At 42.1% G+C, this 25,478-nt stretch overlaps 1 protein-coding gene across 1 annotated transcript in view; it reads left to right on the top strand.

Moving 5' to 3' along the window:
• YEATS2 (YEATS domain containing 2) overlaps positions 1-23,196 on the top strand; it is a gene marked incomplete at its 5' end in the record, with an annotated part of 47,695 nt that extends 24,499 nt beyond the window's left edge. Inside the window, 17 exons of the mRNA XM_082003799.1 lie at positions 746-919; positions 2,139-2,397; positions 3,207-3,368; positions 4,939-5,051; positions 6,894-7,049; positions 7,796-7,969; positions 9,325-9,523; positions 12,443-12,574; positions 12,872-12,970; positions 14,011-14,122; positions 15,376-15,449; positions 16,548-16,627; positions 17,581-17,782; positions 19,132-19,358; positions 20,528-20,602; positions 22,029-22,102; positions 22,954-23,196. Of these exons, the coding sequence (XP_081859925.1) occupies positions 746-919; positions 2,139-2,397; positions 3,207-3,368; positions 4,939-5,051; positions 6,894-7,049; positions 7,796-7,969; positions 9,325-9,523; positions 12,443-12,574; positions 12,872-12,970; positions 14,011-14,122; positions 15,376-15,449; positions 16,548-16,627; positions 17,581-17,782; positions 19,132-19,358; positions 20,528-20,602; positions 22,029-22,102; positions 22,954-23,062 (2,421 nt within the window). The 3' untranslated portion in view covers positions 23,063-23,196. The remainder of the gene's footprint in view (positions 1-745; positions 920-2,138; positions 2,398-3,206; positions 3,369-4,938; positions 5,052-6,893; positions 7,050-7,795; positions 7,970-9,324; positions 9,524-12,442; positions 12,575-12,871; positions 12,971-14,010; positions 14,123-15,375; positions 15,450-16,547; positions 16,628-17,580; positions 17,783-19,131; positions 19,359-20,527; positions 20,603-22,028; positions 22,103-22,953) is intronic.
• Between the last annotated feature and the right edge of the window lie 2,282 nt (positions 23,197-25,478).

Here is a 25,478-nt window from a genome sequence, read left to right on the forward strand (position 1 = left end):
AGCTTCTTAAAAATGTTATAGTGATTTCTGAATGTCAGATGTTGCCACATGTGAAAACATGTCCTTAAAGGTTACCATCCGGAATTTAAAGTTGTTTCTGGCAATATTAGGTCATCAAAGTAAAAGGTGGAAGAACATCTCCTACCAGTTACAGTACCTACAGCAACCTAATGCAAAAAAACCCCACCCTTTCTTGAGTCATGGATCTTGGGGATTAGATTTAGGGCCTGCTGCAGAGAAACGTAAAACCTATACACAAGAGAATAATGTCAGTTATAATAATTGACACTATCTATAGCTATAATACTGGTTGCAGGATAGAAAAAAAAAAAAGATGTTTAGAACATGTTCTGAGCAAGAAGGACCTTTGAAATTTGAAACTTTAAAGTGTTCTGGCTCCTTTCTGAGATGCAGGGCCTGAAGTCAGGTCTGACCAAGTCCATCGTTAGTATGAATAATAGTTGAAATATTACTAGTAATTTCTGTGATTCTGTAATTTTTCTGAGCACTGCTCAAATCTGGAACGCTTTGTAAATACAGACACTCTGCTTACACACTTCTGTGTTGGGAGTAGCTGTCATCTTGGAGCTGAGTTAGAGCATCCACATGGTGGTCTGCAAGAACTACGTCTGAATTTACTGACTATTGCCTGACCCTTCTTTCAGACAAGGTGTTCCAGAGATGATCCCTGGTGATTTCAGGTATTTGCTTTTCTTATTATTTATTATTTCTTCCTATTTAAAAGGTAATAATAAAGCAGGAGCCAGGAGAGCTGCCCCAGCAACCCCAGCTACCAGCAACAGGGACAACCACACAGACTTCTGTGCAGCAGTATGTCACTGTAAAAGGGAGCCACATGTTAGCCTTGTCACCGCAGAAGCCGGTTGTGAGCACAGGCGAGGGGACGGTGCAGTCTAAGGTATGAGGCACTGGGGCATCTTCGGTGTGGGGTAAGCTGGCTTTCTTGTAGTTTCATTGCAACACCTCATGCTTCTCTCAAGGGTGCAGAGTTGTTTCTGTCCCAGACATGGGCAGCAGCACCATGGGTAGCTAGTTTCCCCATGTGCAGAGTGGCTCATACCATGCTTACCTGTAGTCCCTTGGAAGGGAGCAGGGTGAGCAGGTGCTATTGCATTTCATTGTGTACAGGGAACATCTCCCACTTCTGTCTATCGAGCCCATTGCCATAGTGGGGTAGGGGTGGTTTTGAACTGGAGCCTGTCAACCCAGAGAGTTGGCTGTCATCATCAGCTCTTGCTGAAACTCATCCAAGTCTTTCTGTAAGAGGAGGCAAATTCTTTCTTTAGACTGCAGGCCTGCAACGAAAAAGAATAGGACAAATAGGGAGTGGGGTGGAGGCTGAGCCAGAACTAGCATGAGGTGTAAGCAGTCCTACTTGGGTGGCAACTCAAGTGTTTTATTGTAGGAGTCTATGCCAATGCAGTGCTGCGATGGCAGGAGTGACGCAGCTTCTGAGAAGGCACAGTAACTGTGCAGTGACAAGATGACAGAATATGTCAGAAATAGTCTCCGTTCTTGCTGTTTTCCGTTGTGGATAGAGTCAAATCATGTGCCAAGCACAAGAGACTACAGAGGGAGCTTTCACTTTTGCATAAGTAAATATACATTTGCATTTGCAACAGTTCATTGTTGTTTTTACTGCCTTACTTGCCTGTTTGAGCAGGTATGCAAACTCATGTTTGCTTGCAGTTATTGTCAACTCATAGAATTGAAGTACTTCATGGATTCTGCTTTGAGGCCATAGTTTTCCCAAGGAGTCTGTTGAAACTAAATTTCTGGATCTGTGTGCTTTGCCAAGCCAAGCTTTATCTTCAGCTGGAATTAAGCCATTGCTTGTACATCAGTGGCTTATGGAAAAAAAACGGAAGTGCCCTGTAATTTGAATGTACTTAATCTTTTGTGGACGCTCTGAAATCACAGTTGTATTTAACAGTTTATCTTTTTACTTGGGATTGGCCTCTTGCCCATTTAATTTTGTTGCCGAATGAATAGCTTTTATACGTGACTAGACATGTATAAAGTGTCCTGAAATGTCTAGAGATGGAGGAAGCGTACCAGCTAGAATTCACATGACTGTTCTTGCCAGCAGCATATCACCCACTGTTTATTTGTTATAGGTTGTTGGTGTTCCAGTTGGTTCTGCTTTACAGTCGACAGTGAAACAAGCGGTGGCTATCAGTGGTGGCCAGATACTTGTGGCAAAATCTAGCTCTTCAGTAGCAAAGGCTGTTGGTCCGAAGCAGGTTGTGACTCAAGGTGTAGCCAAAGCCATCGTGAGTGGAGGTGGAGGGACAATTGTTGCTCAGCCTGTGCAGACTATAACAAAGGCGCAAGTTTCTTCCACAGGTGCTCAGAAGAGTACATCTCAAGGCTCAGGTAGAGTAATTTTACACCTTAATAGCTCATGATGGGTAGACTTTGGGGCTCTATAATGATTTCTTCAACTGCAGAATAACTGTTTGTGATTGAAAAACTTCAAAATGCGCAGAGAGGTCTGTAGGGAAATTTAGGCTGACTGAGATTAGTAATAAAGTGTTTGCTGTCTCATTAAGGGGGAAGAGGGAGCACAAGTACTTTTAAACATGCAGTCTTCTGTGAGTGGATATCAGACAGATATGCTGGGGAATGTGCTAGAGACCTTGTAGACTTTCCTGGAGCCAGGTCTCACATTTTTGCCTAGCGTTGTGGTTCTTAGATGCTCAGTGGGCTCCACATAAATCCAGCCCACAAGAGCCAAACTGTCCTTATTGCATCTTCATATTCTTCCCCAGTGATTACAGTGACGGGAGTGTGGGCAGAGGCACCCTGCCTGCTTCTGCACACAGCTGGCTTTATCTGAGCACGTTAGCTCAAGCTCTGGACTGTTTGAAAGGTGGTGTGTGGCCTCTGGGCTGGAGTAATAAGCCTGCAGACCCCATGGCTGTGGTGTTTTGGCATGTAGCCATAAGTGGTACTGCATGCAGAGAGAATTTTTTTTTTTTTTTTTCTCCTTCTCCCAGACCTACTTAAAAAAGTGTCAGTGCATCACTGGTGGAGTCAATCTGTGGTTAGGTCAGCTAAGTATGGATTTCAAAGGCTAGCTGCATGTCACTCCTAATACTTTCATCCTGTGCAGATTTCAATGCATGCTACCTTCTGCAAACAGTAATTTTATTTCTTTTTATTCTTTCTTTCTTTCTTTCTAGTGATGGCCACACTGCAGTTACCAGCCACCAACTTGGCAAACTTGGCAAACTTACCACCAGGCACCAAACTGTACCTCACTACCAATAGCAAGAATCCTTCTGGGAAAGGAAAACTGCTTCTGATACCCCAAGGAGCCATACTACGAGCCACAAATAATGCTAGTTAGTCTTGCAGGGAAATCTAATGAGTTAAATAATGTAATCACTGCATAATTAATACATTTGGCATTTTTGCTATAAAGCATCCTAGTACTGTGGAAGTCAGTAATAGGATGGGGTTTCTTTGTTCACAAGAAGACAGTATGTGGTGCTTTTTAAGACTCCTCACAAGTGTCTTCTGTTTTAGATGAAACTGCTTTTTATGCAGTGTTCTCAGTGTCTCATTGGTGAAAGCAGACAGTGTGATTTTCCTCAGAATTCAGTGAGGGGTTGTCTGTAACCCTTCGTTGTGATCTGTACGAAGAGACAACTGCATTTTCATGATGTAGAACTGAGATGGATTTGAATGCAATTGTGAAAGCTATTAATAAGTAATGGCATTACACCCTGGAGAAACTAGAAACATAAGAAACTAACTTTGAAAAGAACAAGATACTGTATCTGGAATGAGGGGAAATAATTCATTTTGAATATTGATATAAGGTTTGTCCCCAAGCTTGTTGAGACCAGCAGAAACAGTTTGATGTTAATGGACTTATGAATCAAACTTGCTGTGAAATAGCTGGAGAATAACACTGCTAAAACAGTTCTGATGGGCGATACTTTGTTTGTAATGTGCTATTGCTGTACGGAGCGAATACTGTAGGTTTTGGACTGTGTAGATGACATTTTGTTATGAGCCTTCACCAGAATGCTGCTTTTGAGTCTGAGGGTTGGGATGGATTGGGTGTAAACTTTTTGCCTCCAGTTTTGATACTGGCAGTGTGGAAGAGGTATTACTCAGTTTAATAGAAAAAGCTGTAAATACCAGCAGCATGGCAATAGAGTACGTGTCACTTAAAAAGTAGATACTTTTGTTGAAGGTATTTTTGGGCTGTAGAACTTGTGATGGGAGCCCTATTGCTTGAGATTTAGAGAGGCAACTGGGACAGTCCAACCTTGACAAGGAAATAATCTCACAGGCTTAGAGGAAGAGCAAATACTTGCTCTTTATGATTTTTATGACAAAGCCATAAGTATTCTTTTTACCCTTGTTTCTTAATGAGAGACTGCCAAAAAGTCTGTGTCCAGGTTGTGCTTTCTGGAGGCAGAGCAATATCAAAGTGTCGCTGCAAATTACCATGCTTGGCATCCATGATCTACTACTCTGTTAAGAAAATTGCATTGGAACAGCCAACAAAAGTAAAATTAAGAAGCCAGTGGGATTCAGAGTGTTTCTAGGACTCTTGCCACAGGTTCATAATCTGCGAAAGACTGATGAAAAGCCTGTTCACCTGTTGGACAGCATCATCTTCTGATAGAAAATTCAAAACAGCCTGAAATGAGCTTTGATTGCCCACCAGTCCTCCTTATCTCCCTCATAGCCCGTTTCATTCATGGCATTTGCTGAGCTATAAGAGAGCACAGCAGCACATCTGAACTGTGCTGTACTAGGTAATAATATTATTCAGCTGCAAAACAAGTGGCAGCAAGCATCTTGCAAAGTGTTTTCACTTACTTGTGTATACAGGGATGCTTTAGCAGCTGACAGTGTCTGGTTACCAAAGGGTCAAACCTTTTCTTCTGGTTACAGGTCTTCAATCTGGTTCTTCTACAACTAGTGGAGGAGGAGGAACCCAGAGCACAAGCAGTAACTTGTCACAGCACCTCACCTATACATCTTACATCCTGAAGCAGACACCCCAGGTCAGTGGTGTAAGCCTCTTAACTGAAGCAGGTTGACATTGCAGGCTGCAGTGGTAATATGTGGATATCCTGTGGTTCTGTAGTACATGAAACCTTCTCAGACTGTGGGATCTAGATCCTCTCTAACAACCCTTGCCTCTCTCCCCTCTGCCAGGCACCTGCTTTACCAGTTGCTGTTGCTATTGGCACATCTCTGCCCTTCAGCTCCCCTTACAGGGTGGTACCCTCATGGCTCCTTGTGGGCTGAGAAAGAAGCATTGAGTAAGACCAGGACAAGCAGTAGGTGGAGAAGGGACAGGGTCTCCAAAACAGGAGAAGCGATATGACAGAGATGAAGTTATCTTACACAGTAGGATATGTAAGAGTTGGAGGAAGGCAGTAGATATAGGGGAGTGAAGGAAGAGGGGGGTAGCAAGAATGTTATGAAATTCAACAAAGACAAATGTAAGGTCTTGCACCTGGGAAAACATATTCCAGGAGTGCAACACAGGCTGAGATCTTCCTGGCTGGGGGAAGGGACCTGGGTGTCCTGGTGGACAACAAGCTCAATAGGAGTGAACAGGGTGCTGCTGCAGAAAGCAAGCCAGCAGGATGCTGGGTTGCATCAACAAGGCCATCACCAGCCGATATAAAGAAGTCACTATCCCACTCTACTCAGCGCTGGTCAGGCCACACCTGGAATACTGTGTTCAGTTTTGGTCCCGACTATGCAAAAAAGATCTGGACAGGCTGGAGAGGGTCCAGAGAAGGACCACAACGATGATCAAAGGCCTGAGAAGCCTGCAGTGTGAGGAAAGGCTGAGAACTGGGTTTGTTCAGCCTTGAGAAAAGAAGGCTGAGGGGAGACCTTATCACCACATTCCAGTATTTAAAAGGTGGCTACAAAGAAGATGAAGACTCCCTTTTTACAAGGAGTCATATGGAAAAGACATGGGGTAATGGGTAGAAGCTACTCCTGGGGAGATTCTGACTGAATGCAAGAGGAAAATTTTTCACAATGAGACTAACCAGCCATTGGAATAATCTCCCCAGGAAGTGGTGGATTCCCCAACATTGGACACACTTAAGATTCAGCTGGCCAGGGTGCTGGGCCGTTTTGTCCAGACCATGCTTTTGCCAAGAAAAGTTAGACCAGACGATCCTTGAGGTCCCTTCCAACCTGGTATTCTGTGGTTCTATGATTATTGGAGAGAAGTGGCAAGGCTGAGTAAGGAAGAAAAATGAGAAAACAGAAGATTGTGTGAAGGGGCCCATATGTGTTAGTGGGTGAATGAAGCCTCTGAAAGGTAGCAACTGAACACTGATGAGAAGCAGGAACAGTGGCAAGGTCTCAGGTGGTAGGTTATTAGAGTGCACACCTTCAGTCATTGCTGTGATTTCTGTATGCTGAGCTCTGAACATAAAGCCTTTGTGGAGGGGGACTAAATACATTTTGAAGTGAGGTGACGGAATGTCTCGATTTCTTTTGTTTTGGTGGTTTCTTTTTGCCTAGCCCAGCAGTAGTGTCTCTGATCTTTCATGCTAAGCAGTGTTTGCAAGAAAGAATTAACTTAAACAGCATAAAGTGTGTTGAATTGTAGTGGATGCCTCTGACAAGACAGGAAACTGATTGTGGCTTTTTCATCCCTTCCCTTGCATCAGAAAGTGGTGTTCTGCGCCGAGAAGGCTGTGTCCGGTTCTTAGTGCAGAAGCATCCACTGTAAATAGAAGTGTCTTGTAGAAAATTAAATGTTGTTGTTGCAGTACAGCTATAGGTTTGTCTTCTCTATTGACAGAATAGATTTCTGTTGACTTTTAACTGTATTTCAAAGTGGTAACCTCCCTAACTTATTTCTGGAGCAGGGCACCTTTCTGGTCGGCCAGCCTTCTCCTCAGAGTTCTGGGAAGCAGCTGACTCCAGCTTCAGTTGTTCAGGGCAATGCAGGAGTTGGAGCATCTTCCACACAAGGACAAGCACTAAAAGTGATAACCGGACAGAAGACAGCTCTATTCACACAGGTAATGTGCAAATGATGTGTTTCTTTCTCACCAGTCAGCATTTTGTCAGATAAAGTGTAGGAACCGCAGCCACACATTGTGAAAGCTTTTCCTTTTGTAGTTGTTTGGTTTGTTTTATTTTATGTATAATTTTGGTGCTGGCTGTACTATGATAAGGAAAGCACATGAAGGCCTATGTTCATGTGCAGATATTGGACCATAGTTTTCCAGCTTTATTTCTATTCTCAGAGTGGGTCATGTGTAAGTTTGGGTTGATAGTTTGTAAATGTGTTCTGGGATCTCTTGGTGAGATGGGCTTACAGAGGTGAAATACAGTCAGGTGCGAAAATGTGCTTAAATATTTGAATCTTAGAAATGGGTCATCTGCTAAAGCTCTTAAAAAAAAAAAAAAAAAAAAAGTTGATTTTGGTATTCCTCAAAGGCCGTTCTTTTAAAAACTACCAAGTGGTCCCTATGAAATTCACACTCCTTAAGAGTACTTGTAATTGATTGTCCAAAATTCAAGATGGATAAGCATATTTTTGCAAAGTCAACACTTTGATAAAGTTGATATCTGAGGTGATAATATTGCTCTAGCTATTATTGCCACAATTTGACTTTTTCAAAAGACTTTTGAAAATATTTTTAAGTAATATAAAAAGTGTTTGTCTTGTTTTGTTTGTGTTGTCTGGGGTTTTTTTAAAAGTCATTTAAAACAAAATCCAAACAAATACACGTTTTTCCTTATGCTGAATTCTTTTTCAAAGGCTGCACCCAGTGGACAGACATCGCTGATGAAAATATCAGATGGGTCTATAAAATCAGTGCCTGCCTCATCCCAGCTCTCCAAACCTGGCACCACTGTGCTGAGAGTATCAGGAGGTGTTATCACCACAGCTGCTGCTCCTGCCATGGCCCTTCCCACAAATGGGGTGGCCCAGGTGAGAAACAACTTTGACAATATTCTGTAATATAATTTTTGCACTCTAGCCGGTATAATCACCAGGAAAGGACTTCCACTGCTTTTTTCCTCTCTTGGTATTTCTCTTTTCAGTTAGCTTTGCTGGTGAGTCTGCTCTTCTTTGTGTTTCAGTGCACTACACTGTTGGCTTGTTTGCTGTTTGGCACAAAGTAATATCTGTGAAGAAACAAGGGGAGAAGAGAAACTAAAACTTGCCCTTTCTTGCTTTTAATGTTAAAATTCAGGTAGGCAGGAAAGGCTTTATCTGAAACAGCTTTTGCAGTCATACAGCTCAGATTTTTGGGCTACATAGCCTTTAAGCACCAAATCTGTCGCTGGCACAAAAATTTGCAGAACTTCAAATGCCTGAAGCTCTGTATCCAGCAGGCCAGTGAAAACCAGCAGTAACTAGCCTGTAGGTCTCTTCTCTGAGATCACAGCCTCTCCGTGGTGCTTAGTGCCCAATCTGCCATCGACAGATTTCAGAGGCTGGCAGTGGCCAGGGTTTGTGGTCCTTCAGTCCTGATCATGATCAAAGGATGTCACTCCTCTCTACCTTGGGGAGGTCATAACAGCAAAGCCTTGGAACGAGTTGCTTCAGCACAGAGTGAGGCTGGAAGTAAAACATTTGCGTTCCTAGAGTGAACACTCTTGTGCATGGATGCAGCCATGTATCCAGTTGATGCAGGTTTTCCACCTGGAGTGGACTTACAGTTCACAGTGTGGGGAGGAGGCAGCAAAAAGGACAGTGTATAGTTCACTGGGAGGGTTCCCCCAGCCTTGCTGCTTTTGCCTGTGGAGAGGCAAAGATTAAACAAGCAGTGAGTTGACACCATGCTGCCCTCAGAGGGCTGAACGCTGGCATATGCAGCATATATATATATATATGTGAAGATGCTAAAATTTGCGTTAAATGCTACTCACTGTTTTTACAGCTGTCAGTGAAGCTGCAGAGATACAAATTTTCCTTATGACCTCTTTATCCCAAATTTTTTGCTGATACCTCTGCTGATACCTCTGGACTTTCGAGCAGCAGCGAAACATGAAACATTCCTGGGTCAAATTTGTCATCTGGAGGCTTAGCTGCTTGCTGAAGTTAAGGGACCCGGCTCTAGATGCTGTTGTGGTAGCAGTTCCTATGTGCACAGTTTCACTTTGCTTGAAACAGCCTCCCTTCTATATGTACCATCGCTGTATATGGGTTTTTGGATATGTGCTTGAGAACTTCTTGCTTCTTAATGATAGATAAATAGACATTTGGTTTTGCTACTTGCAGATATTCCCTTTTCTGACATGAAAAGGAATTTGTTATCCCTCTCTGCCTCTCTTCTGCAGCAAATAGATAATGCAGGTTCCAGCTCATCATCTTCTGGAGCTCCTACAGCAAAGACATCTGGACAACAACACCAAATCTGTATAAGCCAGAGCCAGCCTACTTCATCGGTAGTAAATAAGACTGCTACTTCTACTGTTGTAAGTGTTGCTTCTCTGATGACTACACCAACACCTGTGACTGGAAAAGCTGCAGTATCAGGTATTAAAATCCCTTCATGCCTTTCCTGCAGAAAGTTAGAATCAAAGTGTGAGTTCTTTAGATGTCTTCACTGTAAATGGAAGGATGTAGAGTCACCTGTATCTGTGAATGTATAAAAAGTCATGCTTTGTAAAGCATACCTTATTAGCATAACTTTTGGCTTAGCCAAAGAGATGTGTAGACAATTTGGCATCCTGTCACATCAGTGCGTTGACTGTATCTGTTACAAATAACAGTGTGAGTTGCCCATTGGTATTGGAGAGGGATTTTAGTTTTCATGCCAGCTTCTCATTAGAAGATGCATTCTGCCTGTTCAAGAGCACAGTGTGACACTGAATGCTGAAACTGTCAAGGTACCAGTGATACTACAGACTTGATTAGTTTGTGAAAGTGAAACTCCACTGAAGTCAGAGAAGCTGAATGAGCAGAATTTGGCTTTGAGGCTTTGCATCTGCTCTCTTTGGCTTGGAAAGCAGAGAGATGTTGATCACGGGAAACTGAAGGCTTTTAAGTCAGTGAGGTAGATGTAATAAAGATGGACTGCCCTTATGTAGAGGGGTGTTTTCCTTATTTAGTTTTATTGTCCTCCAGTATCTTTTGTATCATGGAGAGCAAATATAGCAGGTTTAATTTGAGTATTATGGGTTAAAATTTTCATTTTGACTCCTAATTTACCTGCTGGGATGTTCTCTTCATTTGAAGTGACTTCTTACTAAGTGGAAACAGAGTACAAATACAGAAAAGAGAAAGTAAGTGACACTGAGCCCATCTGACAGTGTCTTTTTAAAGCAGCTCTTCTAGTTTCCAACATAGTCTTCCGAACTCCTCCTTTCTCATCGCTCTGTTTCAAAGAGCTTGAAAGTAAGTAACAGAGTCTGTTAAGACTGCCACGATCCTTCAATAAACACTTGACTATTTTCCTCTTTGCAAACAAAGAAGCAAGGGTTTTTTTTGTAGGAAATATGCCATTCTAAATAACTTTCAGATTAACACTGCTGTTTAGGTATGAGAGTATCATATAGATTTTTTTTTTTTTGGTAACCTGTGGCACTGACTTCATCACAAATCCCAAAAGAAGCAGTGATTTTGATATTTAAAAAAAAAAAAAAAACCACAAAACAAACAAACAACCCCTGACCCCCTAATCAAAAAACCCCACCCCTTGTTAAGATTCTCTAGATTCATATATTTAAAGGCAACTTTTCAAAAAGAATCTCAAAATTTCCCATTGTTTTGCAATGAGCAGTGTCTCCCACCCATCAGGCTTAATAGGGTCAGTTGAAAATGTCCCTTATTCTTCGCCTTGCTGTTTGGGTCTCTTGCTGTGCTATCCTGACACATCTGTGCATCACACATGTGGGACATCCCCCAGGGCACACTTTTAAATGATGCAGTTTCTCAAAGTGTGGTAAACTGTTCTGGGAAGAGACTTGCAAAGCCACGAGCATTTAATTGCTTGCTGGAGGATGGCTCTGTGCCAGAAGAGACCTTTGGTTCGCCATTTAACATCCTCGAAGAACTGCTGGGGATCAGTGTGTCAAAGGGAGCCAGCCACCACCACGGAGCTTGGCCATCCTGGGGCTGTGTGTTTGAGGAGGCTGAAGGTGGAAGAAAAGGTTTTGCCAAGATGTGTGGCAGACAGATTTTTAATTCTAAAAATGCGGGCTTTTATTTAAATGAGTCTTGAATAGACTAAAATGTTTAAAAAATGATTTGGTAATACTAGGTTAGCCTTCTCGCCTTTTGGTGAAAGCCTAACTGATCAGTGCTATGCATCTTGCAAACCAAGAGATATCTTCACCAGATCATGCATGTCTAGTACTTGAAAGGCAGTTATGGTTTTTACACAAGAATAATAAATTATGAGGGAAATAGAAACTTTATCCTGAAACAAATCGTGAGTATAAAATTAACCGTCATGAAACTAAGAAATGTACTGTTGGCAATGTTTTGAAAGAGAAGCCTATTAAATTTCCACAGTCTGAATAAAAGCTAGCTATAAATTGAATACAATTATATTGGAAGTAGCCAGTTTAGCAGTAGGAGGGGTGGACATAGGCCCAAAGGACAGTGTTAGAGTGCTGGCTGTGGTGGCTTGAAGTGTTGTCGCTGTGGAGGAGAGAGCTGGTGGACAGGTGATGAGTGATGCTCGCCCATGGCACTGTGGCACAGCTTGGAGCCGTACTGGTTTCCACCCAAGTCACTGGGTGCTGCCATTGATAATGCTGTTGATACCTGAATAGCCTTGACTAAAATCAGTGATTTCATTCAGTCCCCCCCACTTCAACAGGCTTCATAGCTTGATTACCCATCCTTGTGGATGTATTCAGTTCATGTTACAGAAAGACACAGGACAGTCCTTTGAAGTGTGTCCTTCATCAGAGTTGCTGCGCAGCTTTGGGCTTATCAGTTAAAACGCGGTTGATTGTGCTCCGCTGACTGCAGCGGATGCTGCTAAGCTGAATTGCAGAGGTGTGTGCGGCACTTGGGTACCTCAGTGAGAGTGGCTGTGTAAGTACAACAGAGCTGTCGGTCACTGGCTTACCAGACCCTTGAGCACAAGGTCTTGTTCTGACAGGAGTGTTTTACTCTGTGTTCAGCCTGCTTCAGCTGAAAGGTTTGTGTGACATCAACTTTTATTTAAGGTTACTTACGTGATTAGGAAACCTACCTCACAAATGTCAGAGCGCTGTGCAGCATGTAATACTGCACACACGTTGGTGCAGCACCCCAGTATTTTAGCAATCATTTCTGTCAGTAAAATCTTGTCTGACAGTTCTGTCTGAACTGTGGCTAGTTAAGAGGGTGGCAGTGCTAGCTTACATGCAATCCTGGTTCAGGCAGAAAAGGAGAGAAGTAGCTGGAGGTAAACAAAATGGTGTGTTTTATTTAACATTTTGTCTTCCGTTCTTCTTGCAGGGTTGCTAAAAATCCACTCAAATCAGTCTAGTCCACAGCAGGCTGTTCTGACAGTTCCCAGCCAGCTTAAACAGCTCGGTGTAAACACAGCTTCTGGAGGTGTTCAGACAATACTCATGCCTATGAACAAAGGTAAAGGGCAGAGGAGGATGACAGATGGTGTTTGAAAATCCCCTTTGACACAGGGTAGCTCTTGGTCACTGTTGGCATACATGGTCCAAAGTTAGAGGTAGAAGAAAATGTAGCAAGGAACTTCATCCCTAAACTTTGTGCTGCAAACACTGTGTTGCTTCTCAACATGGTTATTTGTCACTGTATGAAATTTGATTTTTTTTTTTCTTTTTCTTTTCTTTGTTGTGGCTTTGTTTTCTTTTTGGGGTTTTTTGTTTGTTTGTTTGTTTGTTTTGTTTTTCTTTCTGTTGTCTGCAGTGATACAATCACTTTCTGCCAGCAAAGTTTCAGCTGTTACAGCTGTCACAGCAGCAAGTATGGTTGTCCCTAGTCCCTCTACAACATCCGTCACTAAAGGTAACAAGGAATTTCTCCGTAAGATAAGTAGTAGAAGTGAGCTGGTGTAGCTTTATGCAAGTGGCCTGACTACAAAAGTAGACTTGTGACTGTGGGTTCCTTTATTTCCATTGTTAGTAAGGTTTAAATCAAGTAAAAATGGCATCTAGGGACTAGGAAATTAACAGTGACTTCCCCCTCAACAAACCCCAAAGCATAGGCAAGTACAGAGAGAAATAAGGATGTTCCAGAAAGTTACCATGAGTACCTTAAACATTCCTTGTTTCAGTCTGTCATTGCAGAAGTGTATAGAGCAGCACGTATTTAACCACCGCTACTGCTGTCCTCAGAATAGTGACTATGGTGAAATGTACTGGAGAATGCTTTCCAGCCGAACTAGGTGTAGACAGCACTTGTGTGTACGTGCACGCACGCACAGGGGAAAGATGTACATAAAGTACTTCCCAGAATAATGCACAGGCCAGAGCCGAGATACTCAAAGTCCAGTCCTTGCTGAACCATCATGCGTCGCTCCCATCCCAGATGAATGACCAGACTGCCTGGCTATTCTGGGTTGGGAACGTCTCTCTCTCTCCTCCTGTCTCGACAGAGTTCTGTCCTAGATGTGAGAAAGTTCACTGATGTCAAAATCAGTGATGTCTTCAAAAAAGTTCTCACTTTGAAATGTCACTTCTTGCTAAAACTGTTAGTAGTTTTCTGTACAGCTCTTTGTTTACAGAAGGCCAACGTTTGCAGCAGGTCAATTTAGATCAGGCAGTAATATGTAAAACATCAGCAAATTATTATACAAATGCAAATTTTCTAAAAAGGGTGCTATGTGAGCATGTTGAGGTTTAGTGGTGGTGGGCGGCACACATTCTGGTGGGTTGCTTTCAGCAGACTTGAAGGCCAGATTTGTTCATGCTTAACAACCAGAATGCAAACAACAAACGAAGTGATGTTACGTAAGACCCTTAGTCTTACTGGAGTCTCACAAGACATTCTTTTATCAAGCTGACCGGTACTTTTTGTCTCTTAAAATGTGCTCTGTTTCTTTGAAGTTAAGATGGAGCCTGATTCAACAGGACAAACCTGCAGTTCTGTCGGTACCCAAGAAGGCCAAGCAGCAGTAAAAACAGAAGAGAGCTCCGAACTTGGGAATTACGTTATCAAGTAATTGTTCATTTCTGTATAAGGATTTCTGATTTTTTAAATACCAGGGGGAAAAGAGGAGGTTCTAGGGATACATGCAGTAGTGTTAAGTTTGACCTAGAAATACATTATAAAAATCTTCTGTCCCATATGCTGCTGTATCAGTAGTAAGCCTGTTGGCTGGCATTTGTTTCAGACAGTGTTACTTTCTTTGTAAGTGAATTTTTATGCAGGGCTCATGAATTGGGAAAAAAAAAGTATTTGAAGATTTGCAGTTGTTTTGGGGTTTGCTAAAATCTCAAGCTCTCAAAACCTCTTTATCATCCACTGCTTGTATAATGCCCATTGCTGTTTTGTGTCCTTACTGAAGTCAAACTGTCCAGTGAAATGCTGGTTGCAAAAGGGGCATCTGAAATAAGTCTGTCTCTCTTCTTGCCTCTCTAGTCTTGAAAGGCTCGTATACTTCGGTAATTACTTAGCATGAGGGTTGTGTTGGTTCAGAATTGTAACTAAATAATGAAGATCACTAGAGTATTTGTTCACTAGATGCTGTGAAATCCAGTGCCTTGTTTGTGATGCTCTTGCAAGTATTAGTGTTTTTTTCTCCAGAACTCAGTTTGCAGACTTTTCTCTGCATATTTCTTTTAATGTGTAGGATGTTTCTTCTGCTCTTGATTCTTCCAGTGGCTGACTTTCATGTCTCCATGTTTTGAAAAGCTTTGTTATTCCAATATATCCCTGCAGACATTACCCTGATGGAGAGTATGTGTAGGAGACAGGAAGAAATCTTAAGTCACTACACACTGGAAATGATCTTAGTTATAAAGTAACTAATGGAATATACAGTTCTTGCCAGTTAAATACAGTATATCTGGTTAAGCAAAATTTACCTAAATTCCTGTAAGTACAAAGCTTCCCATGCAGTATCCCATGTTCCTACTGGGACAGCCTGCGCTAATAGGTGTATCTTACTCCTCAAAGTAGTGTTGCAGGTTGTGAGATGATGCAGGGATTTCTTCCAAGCCTGCCCAAAACAGCCTGTCTTCAGTTTCATCATGACAAATGCAGCTTCAGTTGTGGACACTTTGGCAAACAGAAGGGCTGTTTTGAAATACCTTCTCCAGATTGGGGCATAATGATTTATCCTCATACTGGTATTGCTATAATGCCCTGGGGCCAGGGACTTTAAACCATGCAGTGATTTTGAAACCTTTTGTATCTGATTCATTGCTTCCAACAGGATTCTTCATTGTGATTCTTTTTATCCCTTGCAGCATAGAATATTTGGAGAATATCCAGCAGCTTTTAACAGCAATAGCGAAGAAGGTTCCATTAATTGCTGAAAAAAGTAAGCAGTAAATGAAAAGGCTTTGCTTTCTATTTTCAATGTATCAACAGAATGCCTTGCATACTCTGTAGCCACAAGAATTATTAGAAGATTGAATGAAATGAAGCCATTCTCCTAGAGAGCTTACTGCAGGGGTTATTCTAAAGATGCTTAGATGCTTAGAATCGGGTTCTTCCAATAAAGCCAAGTATGTTGTCAGCAGTTGTAACTTTCACCTGTTTTTTAGTTAGAAATAGGTTGTATTTCCACACATAATGGCTGCAAGTAGGTCTTCTTTTCCTTGGTTTGTCCTTAATCGGTGTGTGGGGTTTTTTTGTGTTTTGTTTTTTGTTTTTAATTTAACGCCAAGGTTTCAGAAATGCTTGCAAACATGATAACATAGCTCAGCATTGGAATGTGTTTGTTGTTGGGATGTTTTGCTTTTTTTTAAACAAAAGGTGGTAGTTTGCAGAGAAGCATTTTAACCTTTTATGGTACTTTATAATTGCATACATCCTACTCGTGTACATAGCTGAAAATGTATCAGCTTTCTCTGGTAACTAATGCACTTTGAACAAGTGATCCTGGAGACTGGGTAGGGCAGACTCTCAAGATAAGCACAGTGAGCAAAGTAGGAGTGGGCGGCACAGTAAAGCCTTAATACATTTGGCTCTCTGGCCTACAGTAGCATTTATGAATCTGTTGCTTAGAATTCATATCCCCTCCTGATGTTTTTTTCATTGTTATATTTTTATATTGCGATTTGTTGGCAAAAAAAACATCTTTTCCGAAGAAAGAGACTTTGACAAGTAAGACGGGACTTACAGGTGTATATCATTACAGTTTTGGGGAGAGAAGAGGCTTAAAACAGCCCATAGGCATAGACGTCTCTATATCCTCACCAAGAGGGATGCTGATTTTGCATTCAAAAACCAAAGTGTCTGCTGCACTTACCTGTGCTGTGCTCAGAGAGAGGACAGCATTTGTAAGAGTTACAGTCCTTGATCCTGTGAGCATGAAATACATTTCCCTCCTTCTCCCCTAAGTAACATCAAAACCAGAATTTATCTTGCTTCACCTATTAAAATTTAATACTGTTTTTGGCTTTGTGTTCTCTAGGTGAAGATGCAAGCTCTTTTTGTGCCAGTTCAGTGGAACAGTATTACAGCTGGAATATTGGGAAGAGGAGGGCAGCTGAGGTAATCCTCTCCTGTGTTTCATAAGCAGTCATTAGGGACACAAGAAGGATTTCTGAATTATGGAACCTTCCTTGTTGTTGGCTGATTTGTTTTCTGAAGCAGTCTGTTGCATTTTAAATAGAGGCATACCTTACTGCAGGACGTACTGATTTGTGTCCAGGTAGTGATCCAGTCTATGGTTCACAGATGTCTTCAAGCAGAAGGGATTCTAAAGGTCATTTTTTGGTTGGTTCAAAGTAATATGTTTTTGAAGCATTTTCAAAATCAGAATTTTCGCTAACTGTCCTGTTAGGACTTTATCCTCATCACTCCTGGGAATTTTACCCAACATACTTTGTCCATCTTTTCATGGGGTTGTGTCTGCTCTCTGTAGGAATAGAATTGAGGGATCTGACATGAGCAATGCTAGTGCTGAAATAGATTGTCAGTTCACTAAATATAAATATTTCTGTTAATGTAGACCTTTTTGTATTGTGGTTATGTTCCCTCCTATTTCTTCAACAAGTTTTGTCAGCTTGCTGTGGAGTTCTATGGGAAACATGCTAAAACTGTTTAGACCCTTTGCTGTTGCCAACTTAAATGATTGAAGAGTTTAACCAAAATTTTGAGCCGCATGTTTCACTGTAGTTGATTTCCTGCACTATGCCATCTTAGGTGTTACTTGGGAGATGAGACAGTTCAAGTCAAGAGAAACGTGTCTGGCCCCTGTAAATGTGTATCCCTTTTTCCTGAGGTTTTGTTTGGATGAGAAGGCAGAGTTTAAATGACCTGCCTACAGCTGCCTAATACTGGGATTAAGACCATCTTCCACATTTGTTTTTCCTTGCCATTCTGACTTCTGAGAAAATTGTGTTCCTTTTGTTTTCCTTGCGACCTGGATTATTGTTCTGGGCTGTGGTCTAGCCTTAAATGTTTTGGCCAGTGTGGTGAGCTTTCTCTTTCGTTTGTCATAGTGGCAGCGAGCAATGACAGTGAGAAAGATCTTACAAGAAATCATAGAGAAGCACCCCAGGTTTCACAACATTACACCCCTAAAAACAAAGCACGTGGTACACTGGTGTCGATGCCATGGCTACACTCCACCTGACCCGGAGACCTTGCGGAATGATGAGGACTCGATTGAAGATGTGCTGACGCAGATAGACAGCGAGCCAGGTGCGTATGGAGGGACAGAAGTCTCCTTTTTGTCAAAGACACTGTTTGTTAAATGGCTCAAGACTTTGTGTATGCACACACATGCACTGCTGCTTCAGGAGAAGGGGATTCTTTCTTACTTTGTTTTTTTAACTTGATTCACTCTGGAATAACAGAAGTTGGAGATCTTAAGACCAAGCCTAGAAGTGAGGCTGCCCCTTGTCCCTACCGGTCCTGATGTTCTCTGGGGCCTCTTCTGGGTTTATTGTGCTTTGGGGCCTTTGGAGGACCAGTGTAGATAGAACTTATGAGAGAGGATTCTTGCCCCACAGTGTAATCATTTATGAATGGGGCACACAAACAAAGCATAGGGAGTAATGACAGTTCTGCCCTTGGCTAAGCTTAGCCTCTGTTAAAAGACTTAGAGTGCAAACAGTGTGAATGAGTTTAGGTACCAAACCCCCCCCCCAAAACTGTCAGCAGCAGCATGGAGCTCAGTGGAGGTTAATTTACCTCCAAAAGTGAAGTGAATTGGCCCGTGTGAAGCTTCATCTTATGTTAATACAGCTGCTATGTTACTGTACTAGGCATAGCTCTGGGATCTCCACAGTCCATTTTAGTATGTATTAAACATACATCTTCAATTTCCTCCATTCTTCACAGTTAAGCTTCCTTGTTTCGCCTTCAGACAATCGCTTTCCCAAAGTTCTTCATTTAAGGTATTTCACAGAAGTGTATGGATTCGATTATTCTTTGCCAGGTCTGGTTCTGCATTGCAGTTGTTGAAGGTAGAAAGGAAGCCTACATCCACCTTCTAATATTTGTACCTAAATAACTAGATTTGTGTTTGTCTATGAAGAAAAGAATATGTTTATTGTGTAGCTTTCAACTGAAGGTTTTACTGACTCGTGTCAAGCATGTCGGAGAAAAGATTACCCTTTTGTAATTCCACTGTGAATGTCTTCTGATTTTTCTTAAAAAGCATGGTAATACTTGTCACAATGTAAAAGATTATTTAGTGCTACATGGTGCCATTTCTCCAAGCAAGTTGAAGAGCATCAGACTGCTTTGCCAGTTGTTAAAAAGCTTTGGTGAGAAAGTTCAGGAGACTAGTATTAGCCTGGTTTCGTCTGAAATGCAGCTTTCTTGATTCGTGTGGCAGCAGATGAGGGAGAGGACCATGAGTGTCATGAAGATATAATTAGAAGGCTCTCAATGACAGTTTGTGTTTCTGTCCATCCTTATGTTTGGTAGGAACTATAAAAATAACTTCTAATTACCTTGATTTCTTACCATATTTTGAGTGTGCATCTGCTTATAAACAGCTTTCCATAACCTATCATGTGTTTAATTGATTGCGTCTTTTTCAGAATGCCCTTCATCTTACAGCAGTGGTGAGGAGCTATGCCGAAAACTAGAGGAACTACAGCAATTTCTGAAACGAGAACCAGAACACGAAGAGGAAGTAGATATTCTCAACTTCAGCGAGCCATTAAAAGTAAACATTAAGAAAGAACAGGAGGAGAAACAAGAGGAAATGAAGTTCTACTTGGCTTCCTTGCCTGCATCAGAGTTTGTGAGGGACACTGCAGAGAAGGTAATAAGTGAATCATAAAGCTAAGAAGAACTGATGTTAAGCTAGTTGTGGTCTTACATTTATTTAGTTGCCTTTCTTTCATCTATATGGGCCTCTGGAGGCTTTATGGAATTTTTATATATGCCCTGGAAAAATAGGACCTTCTGACTCATGACACTCAGCTGGCCAGTGCTGGCAGGAGCAAATGAAGCATGCCAGCCAGGAAGTCGTTCCAGAGCAGCTGTGTTGCAGGGCTTAGCACCAGAAAAATCATCCTGGAAGGCTAGAAGCAAGGGGAAATGAGGGAAGAGGAGCATAGCACTGAATTCTTCCTGTTCCATCATGTGAGTTTCGGGCTCATTGCGTGGAGCAGTGCTGATTAGTAGCAGTTCCTGAAAAGGAGTTGCGGTAAAGCTAAGACCACAGCAAACTTCTCTACTGCTTGGGTTTCTTCACCCTATTCAAATTAGCATAAAAGAAAGGGAGAGGGAAGGTCTTCTCTCACAGCAGCAGGAAGGAAAGAAAGGAAACTAACTCAGCTTGTAGGAAAGAGTGCTTGCCGTTGTACCAGCAATGAGACGGGAGCTGTGGGACAGGTTTGCACGCAGAAGTTGTTGGAGAAAGAAAGGATCTGTCTCCACCTCAGATGCCATCAAGGTGCAAGGTTCTGCAGTGTATCTAGTCTTTTGCTACATAGGTGGCAAGGGCACAAGCATGATGAGAGTGTGACTGGGGTATGAGACACTGTCTTGATGGAGAACTTCTGTGCCAGGAGTACTATTTAAAGTGGTTTCAGTTGCCATAGTTAGGTGCAAGGAAGAGATGAATAGGTGGATTGAATAAATGTACAGTTTTAAAATGGAGCTTTCATTCTCAATCCAAAGATACCCAATGCAGCCTGTTTTTTCTGTGGACTTCCTGAAACAAAAATTAAAACCTGCTTTCGTTTCTTCTGTGTTTTAGAGGCTTTTCTGCAGGCTGTTCTAATCGTAAAACTTCATTTTCTCCAGATTTTTTTTTTTAATTAAGCTTGAGATTATACTGCTTGAAAGTTCTGCAGTGTCTGCTTGCTTGTTTTTAATTACCCTTTGCAAATACATTGTTTCTGTTATCTTATTCTCCTCTCATCTGTAGTAAAATGTGGTTTGTGTTATTTGGTGTATTAATTTTTTTTCTCTTGTATTTTATAGATAGGGATTTCTTTTCAGCCTGCTGAGGTACAAAAGAATGTTTATGCGTCAGTAATAGAAGATATGATTTTAAAGGTAAGAAATTTTTTCACATTAAGAACTTTTCTGTAACTATTAATCCAGTAATGTAGAAAAAAAGATTGCATATCCTTATTAATATGCATTTATCAAATCAGGAGATGTGGAATCTGATGTCTATCGCTGTGCAAGATACATAGCTGACCAAAGAGTGTCATATACTTCTGTGTGGGTTTCCAGCTTTCTAACCGATTTTTTGGCTTGGATACAGACCAGTGATTTGCAGATTCTCACTTCCAGCAAGATACTGACTCATTCTGTAATTTTGAAAGTACCTCTTACTCTATCCTACTCTTCAGAACTGGAGGGGGGAATCTGCCAGAGTTCTGAAAGACTTGATTATTTTATAAGAGGTTAGTGATTTCTTTCTAAATACTGTTCAGTTCCTTTTTGCCTGGATTGGCTCTACTGGGAGTCTGATGGATTCCTGCAGACAGCAGCAGTTCTGCCTTGTAGGAGAAACCATTTATCTATCATAATCAGTTTTGGAAAAACAGAGACTGTTTCTTACCAAAGCTTTGAACAGCATGGAATTGAAGTTCTTTGGTTTGGACTGAAGGCTGACACAGATTATTTTCAGCAGTACTGTGCCGTATTTCAAGCTAAAGACAATTTTTGGGGTTGTTTATACAGACTGCTGCTTATCAGAAGATCAGTTTTACAAAAGCTAATTCCAGGTCACACATGCACATGCCTGCACACTTGTGCTGTGCTCTCTGTTACTTATCATAGCTGAACTCAGATACAGATAAATCCATTTGTAGATGTGGAGCAATCTGATAGTTACAATCTGTTATAATTGTAGAGTTATGCCAGCTTTCCTGACTGAACATCCCAAAAACCTCTGCTCTAGTCTTGATACAGGCACAGAAAGCCAAGAGCCTTAATTAGCTTTTGATTGAACCTTGATTAAGCCAAGTGTGTAGGACATATGGCTGCTGTCTGCTTGCTGTCCAGGCTGGGAGGTTTTTGTAAAAGCATCTTGACATAAGTCTGGCGACCACAGGGACTGACTAACAAGCCTATACCAGCTCCCAGGAGAGTATCTGGAATCTGCCGCGTACAAAACAAGCTCTGGTGTGTGGGAGGCAGGGCCCTAAAATGCTCTTTGAAGCACTGGCTTTGGAACATTGGATCCACCTTGCCATGTACATAGTGCTCTGCAGGCTCAGAGAGAAACCAGACTGGGCAGTTGCAAGTATTAGCTCTGTGCACCTGTAGGTCTTTTTCTTTCTGTTAAATACTCAGTTCTTACTACTGTGCCAGTAAAACTCACTTGGGCATCTTGAACTGTCCCCTGCTGATCGAGTACAGGATCGAAGTGAGCCAGGATGTCAGCTGCCCTTACACTGATACACGAGCAAATAGCATGTTCCTTTCCTCTTTTCATAATGCTGTCTCCTAATGTTGTCTTTTGCCACAGGCCACTGAGCAGCTTATGAGTGATATCCTGCGGCAGGCACTGGCTGTGGCATACCAGACAGCTCCTCACAACAGGTACAGCAGCTTGTTTCCTCTTAGACCACTTATGCCAGCACTAAGGGCTGAACTGCTTGAGGAGTGTGGCCAGATTAGCTCAGACCATGTGAGTGAAGGACTTTATGAACTATATTCTGGAAAGATCCAAGTTCTATGAGGGGGTTTGTCATCTCTTAGCTTCATAGTGGTAACATAGACAACATTAAAAACCAAGGCAGGATTCTCTGGTGTTGCCACGCTCAAAGGCAGGTGACCTGTTTCTACTGAGCCGTGTTAGAAGAACCTTCTCACTCTTGTCCATCTTGGGTTACCATGGAGACAACTTTCTCATGACCACATAGAACTTAATCTAAATCATCTCTTCTTTATTTTACTGGTACACTCTTTTCTGGCTCAGGTACTGAGTGAATTTTACGGTAACATTTAGGCCACATTTTGATTTCTGTTCAGCACTGGGATTTGGGATAGCTTGAAATTGGAAAAAAACCCAAACCCCACACTATGAGAAAATGCTTAGTTTAAATATTTACTGGTATGCGATATATAAATATTTATATAATATATGTATATGTTATATATAGAAATATGTACATGTAGTCTGTGCTATAGAAATTCAAGAATTAATACTTCAGCACTTGATTTTCCTGACCCAGTGCCCAAGATGTTTCCTCAAGTCATCTGAGTGGCTTTTTGTGTGCTGTGACATTTTAATGTTTTTCCTGTGTTGCTCTAGCACCTGCTCTTTTATCCTTTTTTTTTTTTTTATTGATCTTTTTTCTTCCCTCGCCCCATAAATTTATTGACTTGATGCTTTATGGACACATGTCTCTTTATGTATTATAATAGCATCTCTGATGCATTCCCTGCAGGACTCCAAGAGAGATCACAGTGATGAATATTCACAAAGCCATCTGTAATATTCCCTTTCTTGACTTCCTCACAAACAAACATATGAAGATACTAAATGAGGAACAATGAAATAGAGCAGAGAAGATGCTACAGGAAAGGTGGATTTATGACTGAAGTTGGGTTGACAAATCCATTATTTCTGTAGGACACTATTATATACATTTATAACATTGGGCTACTAGATTGTTACCTCCAATTAAAGATGCACCTTAATGCAACAAAATGATGCTCTTTTCCAAATCAAGTTGTTAAATGTCAGTGTTTACTTGGTAAGTGTATGTTCAGTGGCTGAACAAACATTGTCAGTCTGCATCAAGTTGCTATCTGTGAGAGACTCCACAGGCCTGGTCCCTCTGAGACAGCTGTATTGATGAGATTGAACATTTTTTTTAAGAAAAGAAATTGCTCTTTTTGGTGCAGTCTACATAAGAGTTGAGTTCCCCATGCAGTGGACAGAACAATTGCTTTGGCACTCTGAAAACAAAAAAGTCAGAGGCAGCTTTTAAGGGTGGGCTATTTGAGTAGGTGGGTGGGTTGGTTAGGTTTGGGTGTGGGGGAGCAGAAGGCTGATGCCTGTAACACATTCTGGCAGTCCTGTTTGAGTGTGAGGTATGTGACTGAGAACACAGCTGGGTAGGCTTATCATGAGCTTACTCAGCTGTCACCTAACCAGATTCCTTGCCTCTCTGGAAGGTGAGGAGGTGTCAGATGTCACCTTTCTTAGTCACCTCAGAAAGGGTAGACTGGCACATGCTCAGTCAAGATGAACAAACCATGGTCAGGCCTGGTAAGATTTGACTGACCACTTGTCCTGCATGGGAAAGGAGAGGAGAAAGGACAGATATTCCCAGATATTTGTGGGCTTGGACTGGCTGAAACCCTTTGCTTGCCCAGTGAGTCCTCCCCAGGCTGCCAGAAGGTTTTGGAGTGTGCTGGAGGGCAGGTGACCAGCTGTGTTGTGTAAGTCTTGATGTTTTGACAGCATTCACTAATGATCAGCTTGGATTGCAAAGTGCTGTGGGAGCTGCACCACTTTGGCTTAAGTTCTGCTCAACACAGAGAGGCCTGATAGGATCAGAAAATCAGAGATTTGCTGCTTGTGGGGAGCTCCTCTGGTGTCTTGACTGCAGGAAGAAGTTCTGCTACTAACCCCAGCACTTACCTGTCTCAGGAACATCACTGGTGTAGGAGACGTGTCTGCAGCCTGGCTATCAACACCTTGCTGAAGAAGGCTTCGCTGACAACACCTGACCACCCGACATCCACCACCCTTTTGTCCTCTCCCATGGGTGCTTGCCAGTAGTGTGAATAAGCCATTGTAAAGTTGGTGGGACTCCTGTTGGACTGTCATGCTTTCAGGGTGCTTGTTTTGTGAGGTAGTGCTGTCATGTGGGTGGAGCATGGGTCAAACAGCCAGAACCTCCAATGTGCTGATCTCAGCTGGGTCTCTGATCTGCTGCATGGCCTTTGATTTTATCACTCTGTGCCTCAGTTTCCCCATCTCTGAGCATGGGGAACAGGATACCTACCTCACAGGGGTGTACTGAGGCCTTGCTCTTGTTGGTGCCGTGCTTTGACAATACAAAGCCTTTTATAAACATAAACTACAAGTTATCTCTCCTGGCCTGGGGTAGGAACAGAAATTTCAACAACCAAATTGTTATCTTTTGGTGCTTTTTTTGGGCTAGAAGACAGGTGATGGTAACTCCAGTAGTGTGCAGGAACTGTGGAAGAGGGTTCAGTTAGAGGGTGGCTTCAGGCTTCCAAGGAGAGTAGCATAGGTTTGATGCAGTCCCTAAACTGAAGAAGGTACTGTGTACTTCAGATGAGATGCTGCCTGTCTTCTCCACCTTAAATAAAACTAGGGTCTGCAGATAAGCCCCCCTCAGTCCATCAGAGCTAACAGGGAGTTACAGTTTGCTTGAATAAGAGTGGCAGAACTGGCCCTTGAATCTAGGAAATGGGACCAATGGATGAAATCCAAACAAGCATTTAGAGAAGGACTTAAATGCCCCCTAGAAAGGGCGTTTCGGATGCTCTGGATTCAAAAGATAATCCTGGCTTGTTGAGTGAGCTGAGTGCAGGATTGCCTGCACAAGTAAAGTGCACAGCTTAGCCCTGACATTAGTTTTTCAGCTGAGGTCAGAGTGAAGGAGTCAAGCAGCGGTGATTATGTTTGAGCTCAGTGTCGAGAGTCGGGAGGAATCCAGGTAGCTGGGGAACTGCAGGCCCCACACTTTTTGTAGGCTGTAGTGAACTCAAAGTCCATACTGCTTTCATGCACCCCTGTATGCAGCTTTTACAAAAGAGAAGGGCATTCTCAAGATATCTGTCACTATTGCTACAACAGCCTGCAGGTTGTGTGGTAACAGCCTTTTGGGCAAACTCAGTCATGCTATGATGTCCTGCAATGATACATGCATTTCCAGCCCCCGTCTCTTGTGGGCTTAGTTTCTGGGATTTTGATATGCCCAGAGTGGCTCTT

Source organism: Phaethon aethereus (assembly GCF_964289735.1).
Source record: "Phaethon aethereus genome assembly, chromosome: 9".
Classification (NCBI taxonomy): domain Eukaryota; kingdom Metazoa; phylum Chordata; class Aves; order Phaethontiformes; family Phaethontidae; genus Phaethon; species Phaethon aethereus.